Source organism: Dipodomys merriami, unplaced genomic scaffold, assembly GCF_024711535.1.
Source record: "Dipodomys merriami isolate MVZ:Mamm:240054 unplaced genomic scaffold, mDipMer1.0.p SCAF_263, whole genome shotgun sequence".
In the NCBI taxonomy this organism is placed as follows: domain Eukaryota; kingdom Metazoa; phylum Chordata; class Mammalia; order Rodentia; family Heteromyidae; genus Dipodomys; species Dipodomys merriami.
Window position 1 is genome coordinate 730,240 of NW_027204082.1, and position 20,170 is coordinate 750,409.

The following is a 20,170-nucleotide window of genomic DNA, read 5'->3' on the forward strand; positions in this document are numbered from 1 at the left end:
AATACCATAAAAATCAGTATTGAGAAAAACATTTTAACTGTTTTTTTGTTGTTGTTGTTGTTTTTTAAGTAAGACTGTAAGTGTGCTCAAGTGTCATAGAGCAGTAAAGGAGTAAGCATGAGACCCTGAGTACAACCCACAGTACTATAAAAAAAAAAGAACATTAAAAATATTTTGGGATGGGCTGGGAAGGTAGCTCAGTGGTAGAGCGCTTGCCTTGCATGCCTGAGGCCCTGGGTTCAATTCCTCAGCACCATATAAGCAAAAAGAAAAAAAGCCAGAAGTGGTGCTGTGGCTCAAGTGGTAGAGTGCTAGCCTTGAGCTGAAGAGCTGAGGGACAGCGCCCAGGCCCAGAGTTCAGGCCCATGACCGAACCCCAAAAAAAAAAATATTTTGGGATGGAGCTGGGAAGGTGGCTCAGTGGTAGAGTGCTTGTCTTGCATGAATGAGACTCTGGGTTCGATTCCTCAGCACCACATAAGCAAAAAAGCCAGAAGTGGCGCTGTGGCTCAAGTGGTAAATGCTAGCCTTGAGCTGAAGAGCTGAGGGGCACTGCCCAGGCCCAGAATTCAAACCCCACCACAGACAAAAAAAAGAAAATTAAAAAAAATTTTGGGAAATACTATAAAACATGGAGAATAACAAGCACTAATTCTACCACCAACAGATAGCTACTGTTAACATTTTCATTTCTTTTCGTTTCTAAGATCTATACATTTGCATATACAAAGTGTTCATGCTGAATTTTGAGGTCTTCAAAATATATTTCCATTTTTCTTATATAAATGACAATTGGCTTGTCCTTTTTAAATACTGCAAAAAATATTCCCTTTATGTTACTGTATTACTAGACATTGCAATGCATGTTTTCATATAAGGTAGAAATCATTTGGAAATCTCCGTAATTTCAGGGTTAGCATTGACTTCTTCTATAAATGCCATAGTTAAGTTCACATGGATGTCTGTCACTCAGTTCACACTTCAGGCTGAAATGAGTTCTTCCTCTCTCACTAATACCAAGTTCCCGGCTTTGGGCAAATATTTGAGTATTGAATGGAAACCTTAGGGGGCTCCTCTGGTGGCTTTCTTAGGTAAAGGTACATGCTCCTGGCCAAGAGAGCACTAGATCAAGGTCGGGGCCCTGCACTGGGCCAAAAGGGGACAGTGCATAGATCAGCGAGCAAATGCCAATTTCAATTTTTCCCCGTTATCTTCTTGGGCGGTGTTCCCACCCACTTGGGAAAACAATCTCCACATATCCTCAGCGGGTAGCTTCCTAATGATCACCGGGCTGAAATCACAGGCTGGTAGGCGGGTCCATGCCGGAGGCTCGTGTTGGACCAAGCCTGGGCTGGAAACCCACCCCACAGACGAGCCAGGCAGTATAAAGGGGCGAGGCAGGCTGGGGCTGCTGTAGCACAGCTTTACCAGAGGAAAGGCTCGCCTGCTCTGTCCACGGCTGCTGAGTGCCTGTCCCACATCACGAAGATGGCACCCGTCGGGAAAAAATCCAAGAAGGTGAGTGTCCTGGGAGCGCGAGGGTGCTCTGGGTCCCACTTGCCAGCCGGGTGCTAACCTCCTCAGGGAGTGCGGAAAGGCCCCCGCAGCCTGGCTGCAGACCAAGCGACCTCCTCCCCGCCGGCCTCAAAGCCCTCACTCCTCAACCCACGTCCAGGGAGGGCGTGCCCCTGGAGTTCCTCTCCCTCCTCTCCATCCCCAGCTGCACTCTGGACCAGAGTAAGCCCTGTGATCCTAGCCGCCTGTGCCCAAAGGCACCTCGAAGGGGCCTCCAAGCTCCAAGACTCCTCCAAAGTCCAGTGTCCCAAGACCAGATTACTCCTCAGAAATGCTACTCTAGACCCCCAGGTCCGATTTCCTGCCCTTGAAAGTGGCGCGGGTTGGTAGCCTGCAGGATGTAGGGGCTGGGCTCCAGGAGCGCGAGGACCCAGATAAGACCGTTTCCCATCGGTGCCAAGAAACAAGCGCGGCTGGTTCCCACTGTGCCCCCGCGGCTGCCGCACCAAGGCCAGACGTTGGTGGGGGTAATGGTAGGTTTCATCCACGATTTGTTTCAACAATCACAGAGAGAGAGAAAAAAAAATCACCACACCAGCTTCAAAAGCAGTTTGAGAAGAACTGGGCAGAATGATTGAAGCTGTTGAGGAAAAGCTGCTGGTTAAAAATTGTTAAACCCCAAACCCAGCAGTTCTAGCTCCGGGCTAACAAGCCCATCACTTCACTTTTCCCAGTGCTTTCTGGGAGGGGCTGACCAGCATCTCCTATACCTGGTGGGAAGGGAGAGAAGGATGGAGGGGGAACAAAATGTACTTGGACCCTTTGCTACCACCACGACCAGCCACACACCTGGCACTAGGAGATAAGTAAGAGGCAGCAATGGTCCAGGCCAGCTGTTAACCCTTGATTTGTGAGGCACAGGAGGGCAGCCGAGCCCTGATGGGGTGCCCACTTTTTAAAGGAACCACCAACAAATCAAAAGGTCCTCTGCACAGGAATAAAAGGTGAATTCGATTAAATATTTCCAAGGCCATACCCTGATGCTGAATGACAAATTACAGGCTGTTATCAGTTGAAATAAGTTGAGAAGTACTTCCAGCCCCCACACATTTACTAAGTGAATAGCCCATGTGGACTAGAATTCCTACAGAGATTCAATTAATTGTTTTTCTTGGTCTGGCCCCGTTCATATAGCCATGGATTCTATCCCTTTCCCTCAAGATGCAAATTCAAATTTTTCGCCATTTTAAAGAATGGTCTCTAAAGAATCATCTAAGCAACAGGGGTCTCCAATAGAGTAAAGTGTTGCCCTCATTCCCCCATCAGTGATAAAATGTGGACAGTAATTTGTTTGCATATATGAGTATCAAATATGTTGCAGAGCTAATACAAATTCATTATAAACAACTAGTAACACAAAGAACCATGCTCATCACATTTGCCATATGTTCTGCTAGTTACTGTCAAGGCACCTTTTTCAATAAAAATGGACTGATACACACACACACACACACACACATGCGCGTACACACACAACACACATGTAATACTTCTTCACAAAATAGTATCCATTTCATAGCACATTCCAGTATGTTCTTTGAATCGTCCCTCCTACTCTGCCACCAAACAGCACAAAAGCTGGTATAAAGTCATAGCTCACTGATGTGTTTTATGTTTAGGAAATAACTGCACTAGTAGAAATGTTTTTGTAGATAGATAGATAGATAGATAGATAGATAGATAGATTTTTCTTGCTAATTAGGTCACAGTGATCAAAGCTGCTGTTTTAAGACAAGCATTTAGATACATTGTAATCATGCCAAATGTTTGGGTTTCAAAAATCACATGTGGAGAATTCTGTATTTTTGTACTTGTTTGATAACCTATGGTCAACCATAGGTTTTAATTAAAGGTAATGTTTTAATTAAAAAGGTATTCAAGGGCTGGGAAGGTGGCTCAGTGGTAGAGCACTTGCCTTGCATGCCTAAGGCCGGTTCGATTCCTCAGCACCACATAAGCAAAAAGAAAAAAGCCAGAAGTGGCGCTGTGGCTCAAGTGGTAGAACGCTAGCCTTGAGCTGAAGAGCTGAGGGACAGTGCCCAGGCCCAGAGTTCAGGCCCCATGACTGGACCCTCAAAAAAATAAAATTAAAAATTAAAAAAATAAAAAGGTATTCAAAAGTAAATAGAATTATCCCCCACTAAGCTTCCTGCTCTAAGGTAAAAATGCCCCTGGTTTCCTCTCTCTGAGCATTTGCTGTCCAAAGGGCATGGAATGGAGCTGTGGAGGGGAAGACGATTGCAATGAGATTCTAAGAAAATGAAGAGGAATTGGGTGCACAATCTTATGAATGCCTCACACATTTATATAGGCCTTGTTATATCCACTTTAAAAATTTTTTGTCCACTTGTAGTAGCAATAAATGAGACAGAGTGAATACATTCCAAACTCGTCTTTAGAGTTTACAGTTTTCTCAGGGTTATCTCACTCTCCCCCTCAATTCAATTTACAATCAAATCTAGGATAGCATTTAAGGACAAAAGAGTCTGGAAGACTTTGTATAAATTACTCAGGGACTCTGGGCTTTAATTTCTCATTTATAAAACCAGAAACAGCAACCTAAATTGAAGGTAGGGTACCTTTTATTTAAAGTCTGAGTCTCCAAAACTGCAAAAATATTCAGTTACACTAGTAAATTACTTTCTAGTCTATAAAGCCCTTTAAAAATATCAATTCAAAATTCATTTCTTAAACATTAAAGTCGGGGTGATTCTTGAAGTTTTGTAAATGGAATAGGTGTGAAGAATGGGCTAGAAACCATTTCATAAATGTTTTACTCATCTTTTTCCCTGTTCTTGGTGTAGTGCAGGACATAAATCATCTCAGTCTCCAGGATGGATAGCAAAGCTGCTACTGTGAAAAATGATCTTTAATGCCAGAGAGAAAAGTCCTTTAAATGGTTTAGTCACCTATGTTAGAATCTTCTTCCTTCTGTTTGTGCCAAGTGTCTTGTTTTCCGTCTTTGAAATGTGTACAGTATTACCTCTTTAATCCTCTAGTTTATTGATTGAACAGGACCACTAGCAGTTGCCATTTAACAACATGCACATCAGGGCTGTGGATTGGCATGGTTCACTTGTAGAGCACTTGCCTAGCATGCATAAGGCCCTGGTTTTATCCCCAACACATACAAAGAGAGGAGAAGAGAGAGAGAGAGAGAGAAAGAGAGCTCCTGATTAGGGTGACTACAGTTGACAACAACCTTATATGTAAACATTTAAAAGAATGTACATTTGGAGGTGTGGAGGAGGTATGCTGAGGATCAAACCAGGGGCCTGGGCAAGCTAGGCAAATGATCTACCACTGAGTTATACCCTCCTCCCCCATCTGAATATACATGCATGTGTTCTGAAAGACACCACCCCACACAGCACGTACACATGAATACACACATTTCCACTCTATGAGTATTCTGCCATAAATTTGTGTATAAAATATTTGATGTATTTTTTCCTGAGAATTTTAAAGAAACTATACTTCTCAAGGATGTTTAGCAAAAGCATTCAAATACAAAATTGCTTTAAAAATAAACTCCTTTCTCACCCTCATCTGTAATTTCAGGGCATCCTAGAACGCTTAAATGCAGGAGAAGTTGTGATTGGAGATGGAGGGTTTGTCTTTGCACTGGAGAAGAGGGGCTATGTAAAGGCTGGACCCTGGACCCCAGAAGCTGCTGTGGAGCACCCTGAGGCAGGTTGGTACATAGCTTTATTCTAAATTCTCAGAATGGACCTTCAATTGACCCAAGTTCATGGGCAAAACCAAAACAGATACATAAATGCAATACTTTGCAGAAACTTGTTCTTGATTGCTGGGCCCTGCTAGGTTAAGTCCAGATACATTTACACATGTTCTAGCACCCTGGCTCTCCCTGCTGTTGATAGCTACAGACCTCCAATCCCTGCCTCTCACTCTATATGAGTTTAGAGCTAGCTGACTATCCTACCTCACCAGTCTACCCAACTTTAATATCCATATAGATGATGCAGCAATTTTCCTGGTAGTCCGTCAATTTCCTCCCCACCCCCAACTAGCCACATACTCGTAGGCTTTACCATCACCGAGAGCTGCCCACCTCTGAAATCTCAATTCCAAGCACCCCACTCCCTCACCATCACCACCTTATCTTTGTCTTTGCTAGGCCAGTATTATGCTCCATTCTCCCTTTAAAAAAGCTTGTTTTTATTACTTGGTCAGGTGTGTCCAGCTTACTTTGGGCTTATGTGTGTTTAATATTTGCTTTTTCTTCTGAAAGTTGCATGCTTTTCAAGAATTAATAGAAACTCCATGATGCCAAATCTTTCAGCTTAATCCTTTCAGCCAGGGACTGAAGTCTTCTATGATATTTGGCTCTGCCAGCACCCAGCTCAATCTGGGCTCTGTTGGAAGCATTTTATATAATTGGTGCCTGAAGCCTGACTTTTTAGTGCCAGAGACAGCAATAAAGAAAAAGATACGTTGCAGGTCCACAATCCTTTATCCAAACTATTTTGGGATCAAACATGGTTTAGAATCTAGAAGTTTGGGATTTTAGAAAATTAGTACAGTATATATACTGCATATTACAAAACATTCCTATTGGCCTAAAGCACATGCGTGAACACATGAACACACACACACATACACACACACACACACCAAGAAATCAAATACATATATACTTTTTGTATCAGCACATGTGACTACCATATCAATGGGCATGCACTTATAAACACCTTTGTGTTAGTACAGGCACAGTTTGCTCCCAAATGTCTTAGATGTTATTCTACTCAAGAAATGCTGCATTGGGGGGCTGGGAAGGTGGCTCAGTGGTAGAGCGCTTGCCTTGCATGCCTGAGGCCGTGGGTTCGATTCCTCAGCACCACATAAGCAAAAAGAAAAAAGCTGGAAGTGGCGCTGTGGCTCAAGTGGTAGAGCGCTAGCCTTGAGCTGAAGAACTAAGGGACAGCGCCCAGGCCCAGAGTTCAGGCCCCATGACCGGACCCAAAAAAAAAAAAAAAAAATGCTGCATTGGGCTGGGAAGGTGGCTCAGTGGTAGAGCGCTTGCCTTGCATGTATGAGGCCCTGGATTCAATTTCTCAGCATCACAGAAGCAGAAAAATAAAGCAGGAAGTGGCGCTGTGGCTCAAGTAGTAGAGAGCTAGCCTTGAGCTGAAGAGCTGAGGGACAGCACCCAGGCCCAGAGTTCAGGCCCCACGACTGAACCCCCTCCCCCCAAAAAAGAAATGCTGCATAATTTTATCTGATCCTATAGATTTTGGAATTACAAAAACTTGCATTTCTTGCTGGGTGTGGTGGCACATATCTGTGATGTGACAGACAGAATCCAGGCAGAGTGAGACCCTGTCTCATAAAATCAAGGACTAGAGACATAGTTCAGCAGTGCAGTGCTTGCTTAGTATATACAAGGCCCTGGAGTTCCTTTCCCAGTATTCTCCCCTCAAAAGAAGCAGCAGCCTGGAGGGATAAACAAATCTATTCAGAATAGCTGTCATCAACTGTTTGGCACCATTGTCCTTTGGAAAAATCTGATGACAATATAGTCCTACTGCACTGCAAAATGCACTTATGTACAAACTATTTGCACATTTTTGTGGGATGATTTCACGAGATCTCTTGAATTCTACCTTCAGAACAAGTGGGTGGGTGGGCTTACACTCAGGAATCCTATGACCCTGTCACCCCATGTAAGACCTCTCCATACCCACAGCTAGACAGGGATTTCCTCTAAAATGTTTTTATAAAACAAGCTTGAAGCTTGTGATTTAAGGCATACTTTCAAGTTCCAGTCCCACTGAAAGCTAAATTTTCCTTATTTTACAAAAATCATAGGAAAAACCTGGCTTGTCTCAGCCTGTTTGTCAGTCCTCTTAAATGCCCAATTTGTTCCTGCCTTCCGATCTTTGTTCAAGTTGTTCCCTCTGCAGAGAATGCCCTTACCACTTTCCATGGTTGGTAAGAATACTGCATTCCCCAAAGTACAGCTCAGATGACACCTTCTCTGTGGGACCTTTACCCCATAGCTCTTTACTCCATGGAAACTCTTTCTACTCCTCCATTGTCCATCCACAGTCAGTTATTCTTGAATGGTTCATAGAGTTTTTTGAAGACAGGACAGTAGGCTCTTCTTCCTTGAGTGCCATACACACAGAAAGCCAGTGCATGATGAATGAGTTAACACTAGACACAGTAGATACCAAATATCTATAAGAGTAAATGCAGGACCATGAGCCTCCAGCTTCAGCTACCCATCCACCAAGTCATGGCAGGTTCGCAGGAGGTGCACACCTCTCTCTTGCTAACCCCTAAGATGTCCAAAATGCCACACAACAAAAAGTATGTCTATTTATATGAGTCTTTTGAAAATACCATGGATTAATACATGGACAGAAATGACAGCTTTTCCCCCCACGCAATCTCCCAGTTCGCCAGCTTCACCGAGAGTTTCTCAGAGCCGGGTCAAATGTCATGCAGACCTTCACCTTCTACGCCAGTGAAGACAAGCTGGAAAACAGAGGAAACTATGTTGCAGAGAAGATATCAGTGAGTGGTGCCTACCCTGACCGCATACACATTCTCTCCACCACCCAAATCTTCACAGGGAGACACAACAATCTCTTCTGAGTTTTGTGTCTACTACTACGAAAATGAAGGGTAGTGAATAACACTCATGTTTTATCTAGAATTTCTCAAGTGAACAGAAAAGCATTTAATGAAGCAGATTAGAGAGAGCTACTTAATGATTAATCATCCTGCTAGTCTCTTGATTAAGTTGCTAAGTGGACATCTCTACAAATCTGCACTTTTTAATGTGCACAGTGTTGGGAAAGATCACAGGCTCAAGCAGTCCAGAAACTAATGGAATAGTGCCTGAATCAGCTACAATCATAACTTGTGTTGTTGAGCAAACCATTTTTCCCAGCATAGTTTCATCTCTACAATAAAACAGGGAGATCTAAAATTCCATGAGTCTAATTAGTGTTGTTGTTTGAGGATAAAACTTCTTTGTTGTTATTTTGTTTTTGTTTTGCCCCACAACTGATAAAAAAAAAAGCATGTATTAATTATACAACAGGGTTTCATTGTGATATTTTCATACATTTTACCCTCTTAAGCCTTTGCTGTAATTCCATACCCTCATGGGGGTTTAACCAATGATAGTTTTCAATTTCAAGTGCAAATACAGATGTATTGTCACCCATTCTAGGGGCAGAAAGTCAACGAAGCTGCTTGTGACATTGCCCGGCAAGTGGCTGATGAGGGAGATGCTTTGGTGGCAGGAGGTGTGAGTCAGACACCTTCGTATCTTAGCTGTAAGAGTGAAACTGAAGTTAAGAAAATATTTGCCCAGCAGTTAGAGGTGTTCATGAAGAAGAACGTGGACTTCCTCATTGCAGAGGTAAGCACTGGTGATCCAAGATCAGATAAATAAAGTGCACTTTGCTGGCCTATTGATCTCACGCTGTCCATGTGGAGTCCAGAGCCAATAAAGACTAGTATTTAGTTTTTGGAATCTTTATTTTTTTCAGTCAGGGCTTGAACTCAGGACCTGAGCTTTTTTGCTCAAGGTTAGCACTCTACCACTTTGATCCACAGCTCCACTTCCATTTTTCGGCTTATTAATTGGAAAGTCTCACAGACTTTCCTGCCAAAGATGGCTTTGAACTATGATCCTCAAGTCATCCTGAGTAGCACCAGTGCCCAGCAGAATCTTTTTACAGTATAATTTTCTGCTAACTTTGATTCAGTGAATGTTATAGTAGGGGGGGTTGTTGTTGTTTTTTTTTTATTTTTAAGAGAGTCTCATTAAGTAGCCCAAGCAGTCTCAAACTTGTAATCTTCCTGCTTCAGCCTCTCAGGTGCTACGATTATGGGAGTATGCTAACCCACCTGGTTTCTAATATATAGTTTTTCTTTTCAAATCTTATGACCGTAATTCACACTAAGTAATTACAATTCCATTTTATTCTGTTAAAAAAAGAACTTAGTGGCTGGGAAGGTGGCTCAGTGATAGGCCTTGCATGCCTGAGGCCCTGGGTTCGATTCTTTAGCATCACACAAGAAAAAAGCCGGAAGTGGCGCTGTGGCTCAAGTGGTAGAGTGCTAGCCTTGAGCTGAATAGCTGAGGGACAGCACCCAGGTCCAGAGTTCAGGCCCCATGACCGGACCCAAAAATAATAATAATAATAATAAAAAGAACTTAGTGAGCAATAGTTAACAATAAAGTAAGTGTTCATATTGTTTTGTGGTTAACAGTATCATAACCTTAACTGATTTCAGTATTTTGAACACGTGGAAGAAGCTGTGTGGGCAGTGGAGGCCTTGAAAGTATCTGGCAAACCAGTGGCTGCTACCATGTGCATTGGCCCAGAAGGAGACCTGCATGGTGTGACCCCTGGCGAGTGTGCAGTGCGTTTGGTGAAAGCAGGTAAGTTGTTGGCAATTAATAAGTCTCTTAAAATAGCATCCAAAAACACACATCCCTGCCAGAATCCACATGTACTCCTTGGCATACACCAAGGAGATATATGGCAACTATGAATTGATATGATTTTTAAGAAAAATCACACACACACAGACACACACACACACACCTTTTGGAGGGAGGCTACTAGACCTTGCTAGAAACCTTAGCACATAGAAATGAGAAGAGTACTTTGATACATCAAGAGAATCATTAGGATCAAGTACGTTTTATTTTAAACTTGTCTCAAGTACAGGCTCTTAAACAGTAATAACTTGAAAAGTACTTGCCTTCTATACCCAAATTTTTCCAGTTTCATAAGTTATAAGCATGTTTTTCTCTTTATAATTGGTGTAATGAATCAAAAAACAAAACTTTTTTATATGAAATATTGACCACCTAATATATCTTTTTATACAATTTCCTAGCAATGGGTGTTTTTTCAATTATAGGAACTGTTTTCAAAACTGCCTTATTTTAAAGTCAAGAGTGATTCCTCCCTCCTGGGAGGAACCCAGATCACTATGAAATGGAGAAAATTTGAATGGTGATTTGTTTAATATCTGATTCTTCACTCAATACTTGCTTTTTTCATAAAAATCCTTTCATGCTTCTCATCAACAATAACAGATATTTATATTTAGGAATGAAATTGTATAATTCTCATTAGGACTGGGAAATATAAAATAGGACCGATGAGGAGCAAGTTAATTGTTTTCAAAAAAACTGCCAGGAGGACTTCACAGGGCTTGGGGAATGGGCCCGGATGCTGACCTGCATCTATCTTGTCCTTCCATCATCATTGTGTTCAGATGCACTTCATGTTTTATACCACCACCCACCCTTATGTCCTTCATGGCCTTTCTCATCTTGTCTTTAATGTCTGGCCCCCTTACTAGGTTATTAAATCCACAAAGGCAGAGACCATGTCTGTTTGGTTCAGCACTGAGTGCCCTGTATCTAATGAATAAGACAGTTATGCTTAAATATTTATCTAATAAATCTCATCCATCTTTCAATATTCAGTTTAAATTTTATACTTGTTTCTCTCTTGTCTTTCTCTCTCTCTCTCTTTTGTTGGTCATGGGGCCTGAACTCTGGGCCTGGGCACTGTCCCTGAGCTCTTCAGCTCAAGGCTAGAGCTCTACCACTTGAGCCACAGCGCCACTTTTGGCTTTTTTTTTTTGCTTATGTGGTGCTGAGGAATTGAACCCAGGGCCTCACACATGCAAGGCAAGCGCTCTTCCACTGAGCCACCTTCCCAGCCCTAAATTCTATACTTGTTGACGCTTCTATGGTCATCTCTACCCCAAGTGATCACAGCCCATCTCAGTAATGACAACACATTTTACTTAATCTCTTCTGTTAACATCATATTCATAACATTTATTAGCTATGCCAAGGCTCCAAATTCAGGCCCCACACTACCAGAACCAACAAGAAACAAAACACAAAGGGCAAGTTATGGGAATCTTTACCTCCCATTTCCTGCATGGAGAGCAGGAAATGTTTCTGTTTTTCTATTTCTCCCTACTATAACCTGGTTATACTAAAATAAATCCTTGCTAAAACTTTAAAAATCAGGTGCCAGTGACTCACTCCTATAATTCCCTACTCAAGAGGCTGATATCAGAAAATTGTGGTTCAAATTCAGCCCAGACAGAGAAGTCCATGAGACTCTTATCTCCAATTAAATACCAAAGTCCAGAAATGGAGCTATAGCTCAAGTGGTAAAGCACTAGCCTTGAGCACAAAAGTTGAGGGATAGTATCCAGGCCCTGAGTTCAGGATTGGCACAAAAAAAATTTAATCAAGTTGTACATGGATCTTTACTGTATAAATTATCAGAGGCTGGGCACCAGTAGCTCACACTTATAATCCTAGCTACTCAGGAGGCTGTGATCTGAGGATCATTGTTCAAATCCAGACTGGACAGGAAACTCCATGAGACTCTTATCTCTAATAAACTACCCAAAAAAAGCCAAAAGTGGTTCTGTGGCTCAAGTGGTAGAGTGCTCTCCTTGAGCAAAATGAAGCTCAGGGACAGCACCCAGGTCCACAGTTCAAGCCCCAGCAAAAGAAAAAAGAAAAAGAAAAAGAAAGAAAGAGAGAAAAGAAAGAAATTATCAGAATCTTTGATACATTTGTATATATTGTCATTCTCCAAGAAGGAGATATAGTGAAGAGCTGCAGCCTGACCTATTTTAGTCTATTGCCATAGACAAAAATTTTGGGAATCTCTGTACTAAATTACAAAATCTTTGATGTCATAGGCAATGTCCTATATGTATATTTCCCCATAACCTTTGTTTTGCCAGTTCTGGGACTTGAACTCAGGGCCTGGGCACTGTCCCTGAGCTTCTTTTGCTCAATGATGGTACTCTACCACTTGAGCCACAGAGCCACTTCGGGCTTTTTCTGTTTATGTGGTACTGGAAAATCAAACCCAGGGCTTCATGCATGCTAGGCAAGTACTCTATCACTAAGGCATATTCCCACTCACCCCCATAAACTTTTATAAAGAACCACACACTAGATAAACACCCCAAAATAGCCACTGTATCACTAATTCGTTCATGCAATGAAGTTAAAGAAAGAGAAACCTTGGTAGTCCAATATTAAAAATAAAAATAAATAGTCACAGCCCAAGTGAAGATATTAAGTATGCTGTTGATTGTTCAAGTTTGGAACTCAATGAAAAGGTCCAGGATAAAGAGAGAAATACAGGAGAGATGTGGGTATATATGGTACTGAAACTCTGGGCTAAAAAAAGGAGGTATAAATGGAGAAGAGAAGCAGACTGGGGGGGGGGGGGAGGGATCATGGAATTCTACAGGCTTAAAAAGGAATTAGTACAATAAAAAATGCAGCCAGGGAGGTTGGAGCACCACTCAGAGTGTGATCCGAGGAGTGAGGAGGAGGGTCAGTGGAAGTTGAGTCACACATAGTGGATCAGGACCGAAAGCCCTATGAGTGATGACAGATTCTACTGCTGAGAAGTGATGGAGAATGAAGCCTACTTGGAACAGGAATGAGGTGCAGACAGCAGGCCCAGCCCATTGAGGCCCACCATATCACCTGCCGCGAAACACTACATGCTTCTGGGGTTTGGATATTGGTATCAATTTCACTACATCCAACAAGACTCTTTTTGTTTTGTTTTGTTTTTGTTTTTTGGGGTCTGGTCTTGGGGCCTGAACTCTGGGCCTGGGTGCTGTCCCTCAGCTCTTCAGCTCAAGGCTAGCACTCTACCACTTGAGCCACAGTGCCACTTCCGGCTTTTTTCTTTTTGCTTATGTGGTGTTGAATCGAACCCAGGGCCTCAGGCATGCAAGGCAAGCACTCTACCACTGAGCCACCTTCCCAGCCCCCAAGACTCTTGTCTGTCATTATTCTTGGTCTATCTGTGTAGGAATAACATCTTGCATCATCCAAAAGAAGTCCTTTTTGGAGGTAGAAACATCCCAGAAGTCCTTCAACAGATGAATGCTAAACAAAACATGGTATATCCATGCAATGGAATACTCTTTAATCATGAACAAGACTACTGCTGGAGTATATTTTATACAAGGATAAACTTTAGAAACATCATGACAAGTTAAATAAGCCATTCACAAAAGAACAAATATTATATGAGTTCACATACATATTTAGAATGGGCAGTCCTATTCTTACCAGATTAGTGATTACCAGAAAGCAAGGACAAAGGGGGAAACCGGGAGTTTTTTCTTAAGGAGTATAGATTTCTCTCTTTGAGGCAATGAAAGGCTTTGAAAGTAGTGACGATGGCTACAAAGTGTTGTGTATATGGTTAACATCATTGAGCTGTATATTTAAAATTATTTAAATGGCCAATTTTATGATTATATACTTTATCAAAAATGTAAAAGCCCCAAAATAGTAAAGACTCTACTTGGAAATTCTTTACATTGCAAGAGGATGGAATAATGTATGTTGTCTCTTACTTCCTCTAGAGGAGAAAATTTCCAAAATCATGTCTAGTAATTGCTGATAAATTATCCTTGGTCCAGATATAAGTAAACATACAAAGGAAGTTTTCAAAATAAACTTCTATGCTGGGTGCCAGTGGCTACTCAGGAGGCTGAGATCTGAGGATCACGGTTCAAAGCAGGCCTGAACAGGAAAGTCTGTGAGACTCTTATTTCCAGTTAACCACCAGAAACTGGAAATGGTGCTGTGGTTCAAGTGGTAGAGCACTAGCCTTGAGCTGAAAAGCTCAGGGACAATGCCCAGGCCCAGAGTTCAAGCCCCACAACCGACAAAAGAAAAAAAAATCCTTTAAAACACAGTTTTATTCTCATTTAATCAAATTTAACAGGAACCAAACAAGGAGGCTCTGAACTATTCAGAAGGCCTGGGCAGAAAAATCCACAAGCCTCTTATCTCCAATGAACCATAATAAGCTGGAAGCTGAAGTGTGGCTCAAGAGGTAGAGCAAAAAAGCTAAGGGACAGTGCCTAGGCCCTGAGTTCAAGTCCCAGTTCCAGCATGCGTGCACATGTGTGCATGTAGAAGAAAGCTGTAGGAAGATAACTCCATGTAGTTGTAAGTCTTGGGAGCAGGGAGAGGAACAGTAATCGAGAAACTTGTCCAAATGATTGATAGGATGTCACACATATTGGTTAGCTCAAGTCAAAAGATTTTTGAGGTGGCTTTTTTTTCCCAAATCACTGGTCCTAGACACAAAATTCTTCCTAGACAACAGATTTCTCAAAAACTTCCACCTAAATTACTTTCTGCTGTTATGACCAAGAAGCCTAATGAAATTACTAGACAGGCATGTTGAGAAGGAACATTTATTTATGCCTCTAATGAGCAGCACTATGGTAAACACAGGTACCATCTAGCAGCGTGGGATGTTGAAAAATTACTGTGCTTGCAATCTAATGTCAAACACTGAAAAACTGCTAAAATTTGAAACAAAAAAAAACCCCACCTCTAATAATGAATTTTTTGGATAAAAAGATGGACAACCAAATGTGCTTAAGTGACACTTCAATTATACCAGAGTCTCCCAAGCACTTTTCTCAGAAAGTACTTCCTGCTGGCTAGCCATCATTCTTGTTCACTGGTGAGACGGGTTTGTGGGGAGGACCAAATGGTATGTCTCAGATTCATCCCAATAAAAGCTTCTCTATGGAGAGAGGAGCATGGGACCTGCTGGAATGGGGTACATCCTTAAAGCTAACCTGTTCTCCACACTTGCAGGAGCCTCCATTGTTGGGGTGAACTGCCACTTCGACCCCACGATTAGTTTACAGACAGTGAAGCTCATGAAAGAGGGCTTGGAGGCCGCCCGGTTGAAAGCTTACCTGATGAGCCAGCCCTTGGCCTACCATACCCCTGATTGCGGCAAACAGGGATTTATTGATCTCCCAGAATTTCCCTTTGGTAAGATGAACATTTTTATAAGTTGTCTAAATACCTTTGTTTGATAAATTTCAAGTCAATCTATAACCAAGAGCTTTTGTCATAGCAAAGATGGTGACTGGACCAGGTATGGTGGAATACAACTGTAACCCAAGAGATCAGGAAAAACAAAAAACAAGACTCCATCTCAACAAACAGTTATGGTAGTATACACATAATCCTAGCCACATTGGTAGAAGGATCATGGTTCTATGCCAGACTCAGACAGAAAAAAAGAAAGAGAGAGAAAGAGAAAGAGAGAGAGGAAAGAAAGAAAGAGAGAAAAAGAAGAGAGAGAGAAAGAAAAGAAAGAGAGGGAGGAAAGAGGGAGGAAGTAAAGAAGGGAGGGAGGGAGGAAGGAAGGAAGGAAGGAAGGAGCTAGGAATGTAGCTTAGCAATAGAATGCTTGACTAGCATTCATGAAGCCCTGAGTTCAATTCCCCAGTACCACATACACAGAAAAAGCCGGAAGTGGCATTGTGGCTCAAGTAGTAGAGTGCTAGCCTTGAGAAAAAGAAGCTCAAGGACAGTGCCCAAACCTTGAGTTCAAACGCCAGGACTAGCCAAAAAAAAAAAAAAAAGAAGAAGAAGAAGAAAGAAAGAGGAGAGAGAGAGAGAGAGAGAGAGAGAGAGAGAGAGAGAGAGAGAGAGAGAGAGAGAGAGAGAGAGAGAGAGAAGAAAGAAAGAAGAAAAGAAAAGAAAGAGAGGAGGGAGGGAGGGAAGGAAGGAAGGAAGGAACGAAGGAACGAAGGAACGAAGGAAGAAAGGAAGGAAGGGAGGGAGGGGAGAGGGAGAGAGGGAAAGAAGGAAGGAAATTGATTGAAAGGCCACATCTAAAAAATAACTAGATAGTAGCCAGGTGCCAGTGGCTCATACCTGTAATCCTAGCTACTCAGGAGGATGAGATCTGAGGATCAAGGTTCAAAGCCAGATCGGGCAGGAAATCCATGAGACTCTTATCTCTGATTAACCACCAGGAAACCAGAAGTGGCGCTGTGGCTCAAGTGGTAGAGTGCTCACCTTGAGCTAAAGAGAGCAGGGACAGCACCCATGCCTGCTTATTAAGCTGAAGTTCTGAGTCAAAGTCCAGTACTTCCCCTCCAAAGAAAGAAAAGGGCTGCACAGTCTGATCTCTTTTCCTCTAGTTCTCCCAACAGCTCAAATTCTTTTGATATTAAAGAGTAGGAGAAGGATGAAAAACAAGACAAGACAAGACAAGCCAACTCTCTCCCCAAAATGTAATAACTAAGCAAAACTGCTCTGAGGTCAGTGATAAAAGTTGCCCTCCAAGCCGGGGATCAGTAGCAAGTTGGTTGTGGTTTTAATTCTGTTGTTACCGTGTACAACTTCATTCAAGAAGTTCTTAAACTTCTCTAAATCTTCATTTTCTCATCAGAAATATAAATTTAAAACTATGATCTTCAAAGATCATTTCCTTCCTTCAAACATGCCTCAGATACTCCAAAGCCTTTGGGCTGGGCTGGGTTGCTGTACAACAGATGTTGATGAGACAAAGCAGATTGGGGTAAAGGAATTGTTGGCCAAGGAAGGCAGGGAAAAGGGGTTCAGTCCACCTTGATTAACAAAGCCATCAAGATGGCAGGGCAGGGCAGGGCAAGGCAGGGCCAGCCCCGCAGCCTACTGTAAAGTCCTTAGACTCTATCCTCTGTTCTCTGTGGGTGCCCAGAGACCTAAGATGAAGACTTACCAGAACCAGAGAGGAAGGTTGATAAGTCATTTGTTACTGTTTCTGTGTAATATGTTACTGTAAAACTTAGTGGCTCTAAAATGCAAGTGTTAATTCCTTGCTGTTTCTGTGGGTCAGGAATTCAAGAACAGGGACCTTTCCTTCAGGATCTCTTAAATGCCTGCAGTCCAGATGTTGGCTGGTACTGCTGGCAGCAGAGGGCCTGATGGAAGCTACAGATCTTCTTTCTAGCTTGTTTAGGTGATTCTTGGGAGTTGCTGTCACTGTCTTGCTGTCTGTTGACTAGAGAATTCAGTTCTCAGCTCATGGGAATTTCCATGGTGATGCTTAAGTGTTCTTAAAACATGGCGGCTGGCTTCCCCAAGGGTGAGTGCCCCAAGAAAAAGCAAAGCAGAAGCCATGTTTTCTATAACTGAGGCTCTAGAGTCATGGGCCATCCCCCTTGTCATGTATTTCTGGTTTCTCAGACCATCTTCGATAAGACTATCAGAGGAAAGGAATCATTGAGAACCATCCAGAAGGCTGGCTACCAACCACACAATGTAAAATAAGATGTGTAAACACAAAGTACTTAATAGTTTTTAAGAAAAATTCAAATATGATGCCATTTATTACAGGACTGGAACCCAGAGTTGCCACCAGATGGGATATTCAAAAATATGCCCGAGAGGCCTACAACCTGGGGGTCAGGTACATTGGTGGGTGCTGTGGATTTGAGCCCTACCACATCAGAGCAATTGCAGAGGAGCTGGCCCCAGAGCGTGGGTTTTTGCCACCAGCTTCAGAAAAACACGGTAGCTGGGGAAGTGGTTTGGACATGCACACCAAACCCTGGATTAGAGCAAGGTAAGTATTTCAGCTACACTTCCTGACCCAAACTTGCGCAGATGTCCAAGGGAGGCCACTGAAAAACAGGAAGGAACTATCTGGCTCTATGAAGATAAAGAGTTAGGCAACCTCTTTAAATTCTCCCACAGAGGTTTTTATTTTTTAAAAAAAATCCTATGGTTTATTTCTGGAGAAGGCTTTAGGAATATAAAATGTAAATCATTTAAGTGGTGATGAAATGTGACCACCACAGTGTACACAGTGTAAAGCAACATCCATGCTAACATTGACTTGTAGTGATTGTTTGAAGTATAATTTTATAATATTCTTTAAGAGTCTGTTTTGTGTCACATTTTCAGAGCTGAGAATGCAAAGGTAGATACGAAAGGCAAGGTCATTACCCTCAGAACTTACATTCCAGTGGTAGAGATGAACACATTTCATATCTTGCCCTTTGCTAGGGACTAGGAATACTAAAGAAATGTGTAGTTTCTGACTTAGAGACTGCTGACTACTGGGGAAAAGAAAACCAGTGGAACTGTTTTATTAGCAGTATAGATGTGGGAAAAAAAGCTACATAAGAACCACTATCTGCCTAATATAAAAATAGAAGAGGCTGGGAATGTGGCTTAGTGGTAGAGTGCTTGCCTCGCATGCATGAAGCCCTGGGTTTGATTCCTCAGTACCACACGAACAGAAAAGGCCAAAAGTGGCTCTGTGGCTCAAGTGGTAGAGTACTAACCTTAAGCAAAAGAAGCTCAGAGACAGTGCCCTGGACCTGAGTTCAAGTCCCAGGACTGGCACAAAAAGGAAAAAAAAAGAAATATAGAAGAAGAGGTTGGGGAGAGGCAGATTTGAAGGATTCCATCAGCTAGAAGATGAAAGTTATAGAGGGATCAGAGTCATTTCATAAAGTAGACATTAATTGGATACAAACTATCTACCTGACACAGTTGCTTATATATAGTAGAGCCCTACAGAACCTAGGGGTGGATACATCTTTGGATGCATACCAATGTGCCTTCTTTGAGACATTGAGAGTCCAAAGATGGCTGTATTCAAGGCAGTGGCTAAAGTGTGAAGCCTGGGGGAGGAGTCTGATGCTGGGGGAGGAGCCTGATGCTGGGGGACACCATGACATTGTATGTTCTGTTCACTCAGGGCCCGGAAGGAGTACTGGCAGAACCTTCGGATAGCCTCTGGCAGGCCCTACAACCCTTCCATGTCAAAGCCAGATGCCTGGGGAGTGACCAAAGGGACAGCAGAGCTGATGCAACAAAAGGACGCCACAACAGAGCAGCAGCTGAAAGAGCTCTTTGAGAAACAAAAATTCAAATCAGCACAGTAGCCAAAACACAACTAGTTTTGGTCATATCCACTATGTTTGGGCCACAATAGTCAGAAATAAGGAAAAGATGATTAAAATGTAATGCTTGTGTTGACACAAGCTGACTCACAGCTGACACACAGAATTGGTATTAGCAGAAGAAAACAGAATTACAAACAGCATTTGACAAATCTAAAAGTATGTGTTAGAAGTTTCCTTAGAAACCACAGCAGGAAAGCATACATTAAGTCTTACAGAGTTTCCTAAGTGACCATCAAATGTAAGGCATGGCAGAAGTCACTGCAGGAAGGGAAACATGATTCAAACAGTAATCTTACTTCACGAAGTTACATGCAAGGAGGATGAGGCTCAAACTGTCATAAATGACACAGCAACCTGCTGGGAATAGATAAGGCATCATAGGAAATGGCTTCCAAAGCTCTTTTGAACATGGCCCCTAGCAAGAAACAATTTATGTAATGGCCCAGTGGAACATGTAACACATTGCCTCTGAAACAAAATGTGTGATTCATTCTGGTATTTTCTATTCCTTTCCATCCTATTTCATTAATAAAACATGCTGATTAAGACCCTTCAAATTGATTATTATGGCACTAATAGCTAATTGGGGTTGGTTTTTTTTTTAATAGTGCTGGGACTGATGCTAGGGCCTTGTGCATGCTGGGTAAGCACCCTACCACTGTGCTATATCTCTAGAGCCCATTGATGGTTTTGACCTGCAATTTGCAAAATACTGCTGTTGGACAATTCAGATATGGGATCTTCCAGGGTATGGTTATAAGAAAGTCATATGAGACTTGCCATAAATATCTATAGT

General features: G+C 42.3%; 1 protein-coding gene across 2 annotated transcripts; it reads left to right on the forward strand.

Moving 5' to 3' along the window:
- Window positions 1-1,304: 1,304 nt before the first annotated feature.
- On the forward strand, window positions 1,305-19,922 carry LOC138837136 (betaine--homocysteine S-methyltransferase 1-like). 2 transcript variants are annotated; one of them, XM_070035925.1, is made up of 8 exons: window positions 1,305-1,518; window positions 5,137-5,269; window positions 8,000-8,118; window positions 8,783-8,974; window positions 9,856-10,003; window positions 15,269-15,451; window positions 17,795-18,023; window positions 19,167-19,922. In XM_070035925.1, exons 1-8 carry the CDS (start codon window positions 1,489-1,491, stop codon window positions 19,351-19,353), a joined length of 1,221 nt encoding a protein of 406 aa, XP_069892026.1. In that variant the 5' UTR covers window positions 1,305-1,488; the 3' UTR covers window positions 19,354-19,922. The 2 variants fall into 2 exon arrangements, with proteins under 2 accessions (XP_069892026.1, XP_069892027.1); XM_070035926.1 differs by lacking the exon at window positions 1,305-1,518 and adding an exon at window positions 1,957-2,048.
- Window positions 19,923-20,170: the final 248 nt, after the last annotated feature.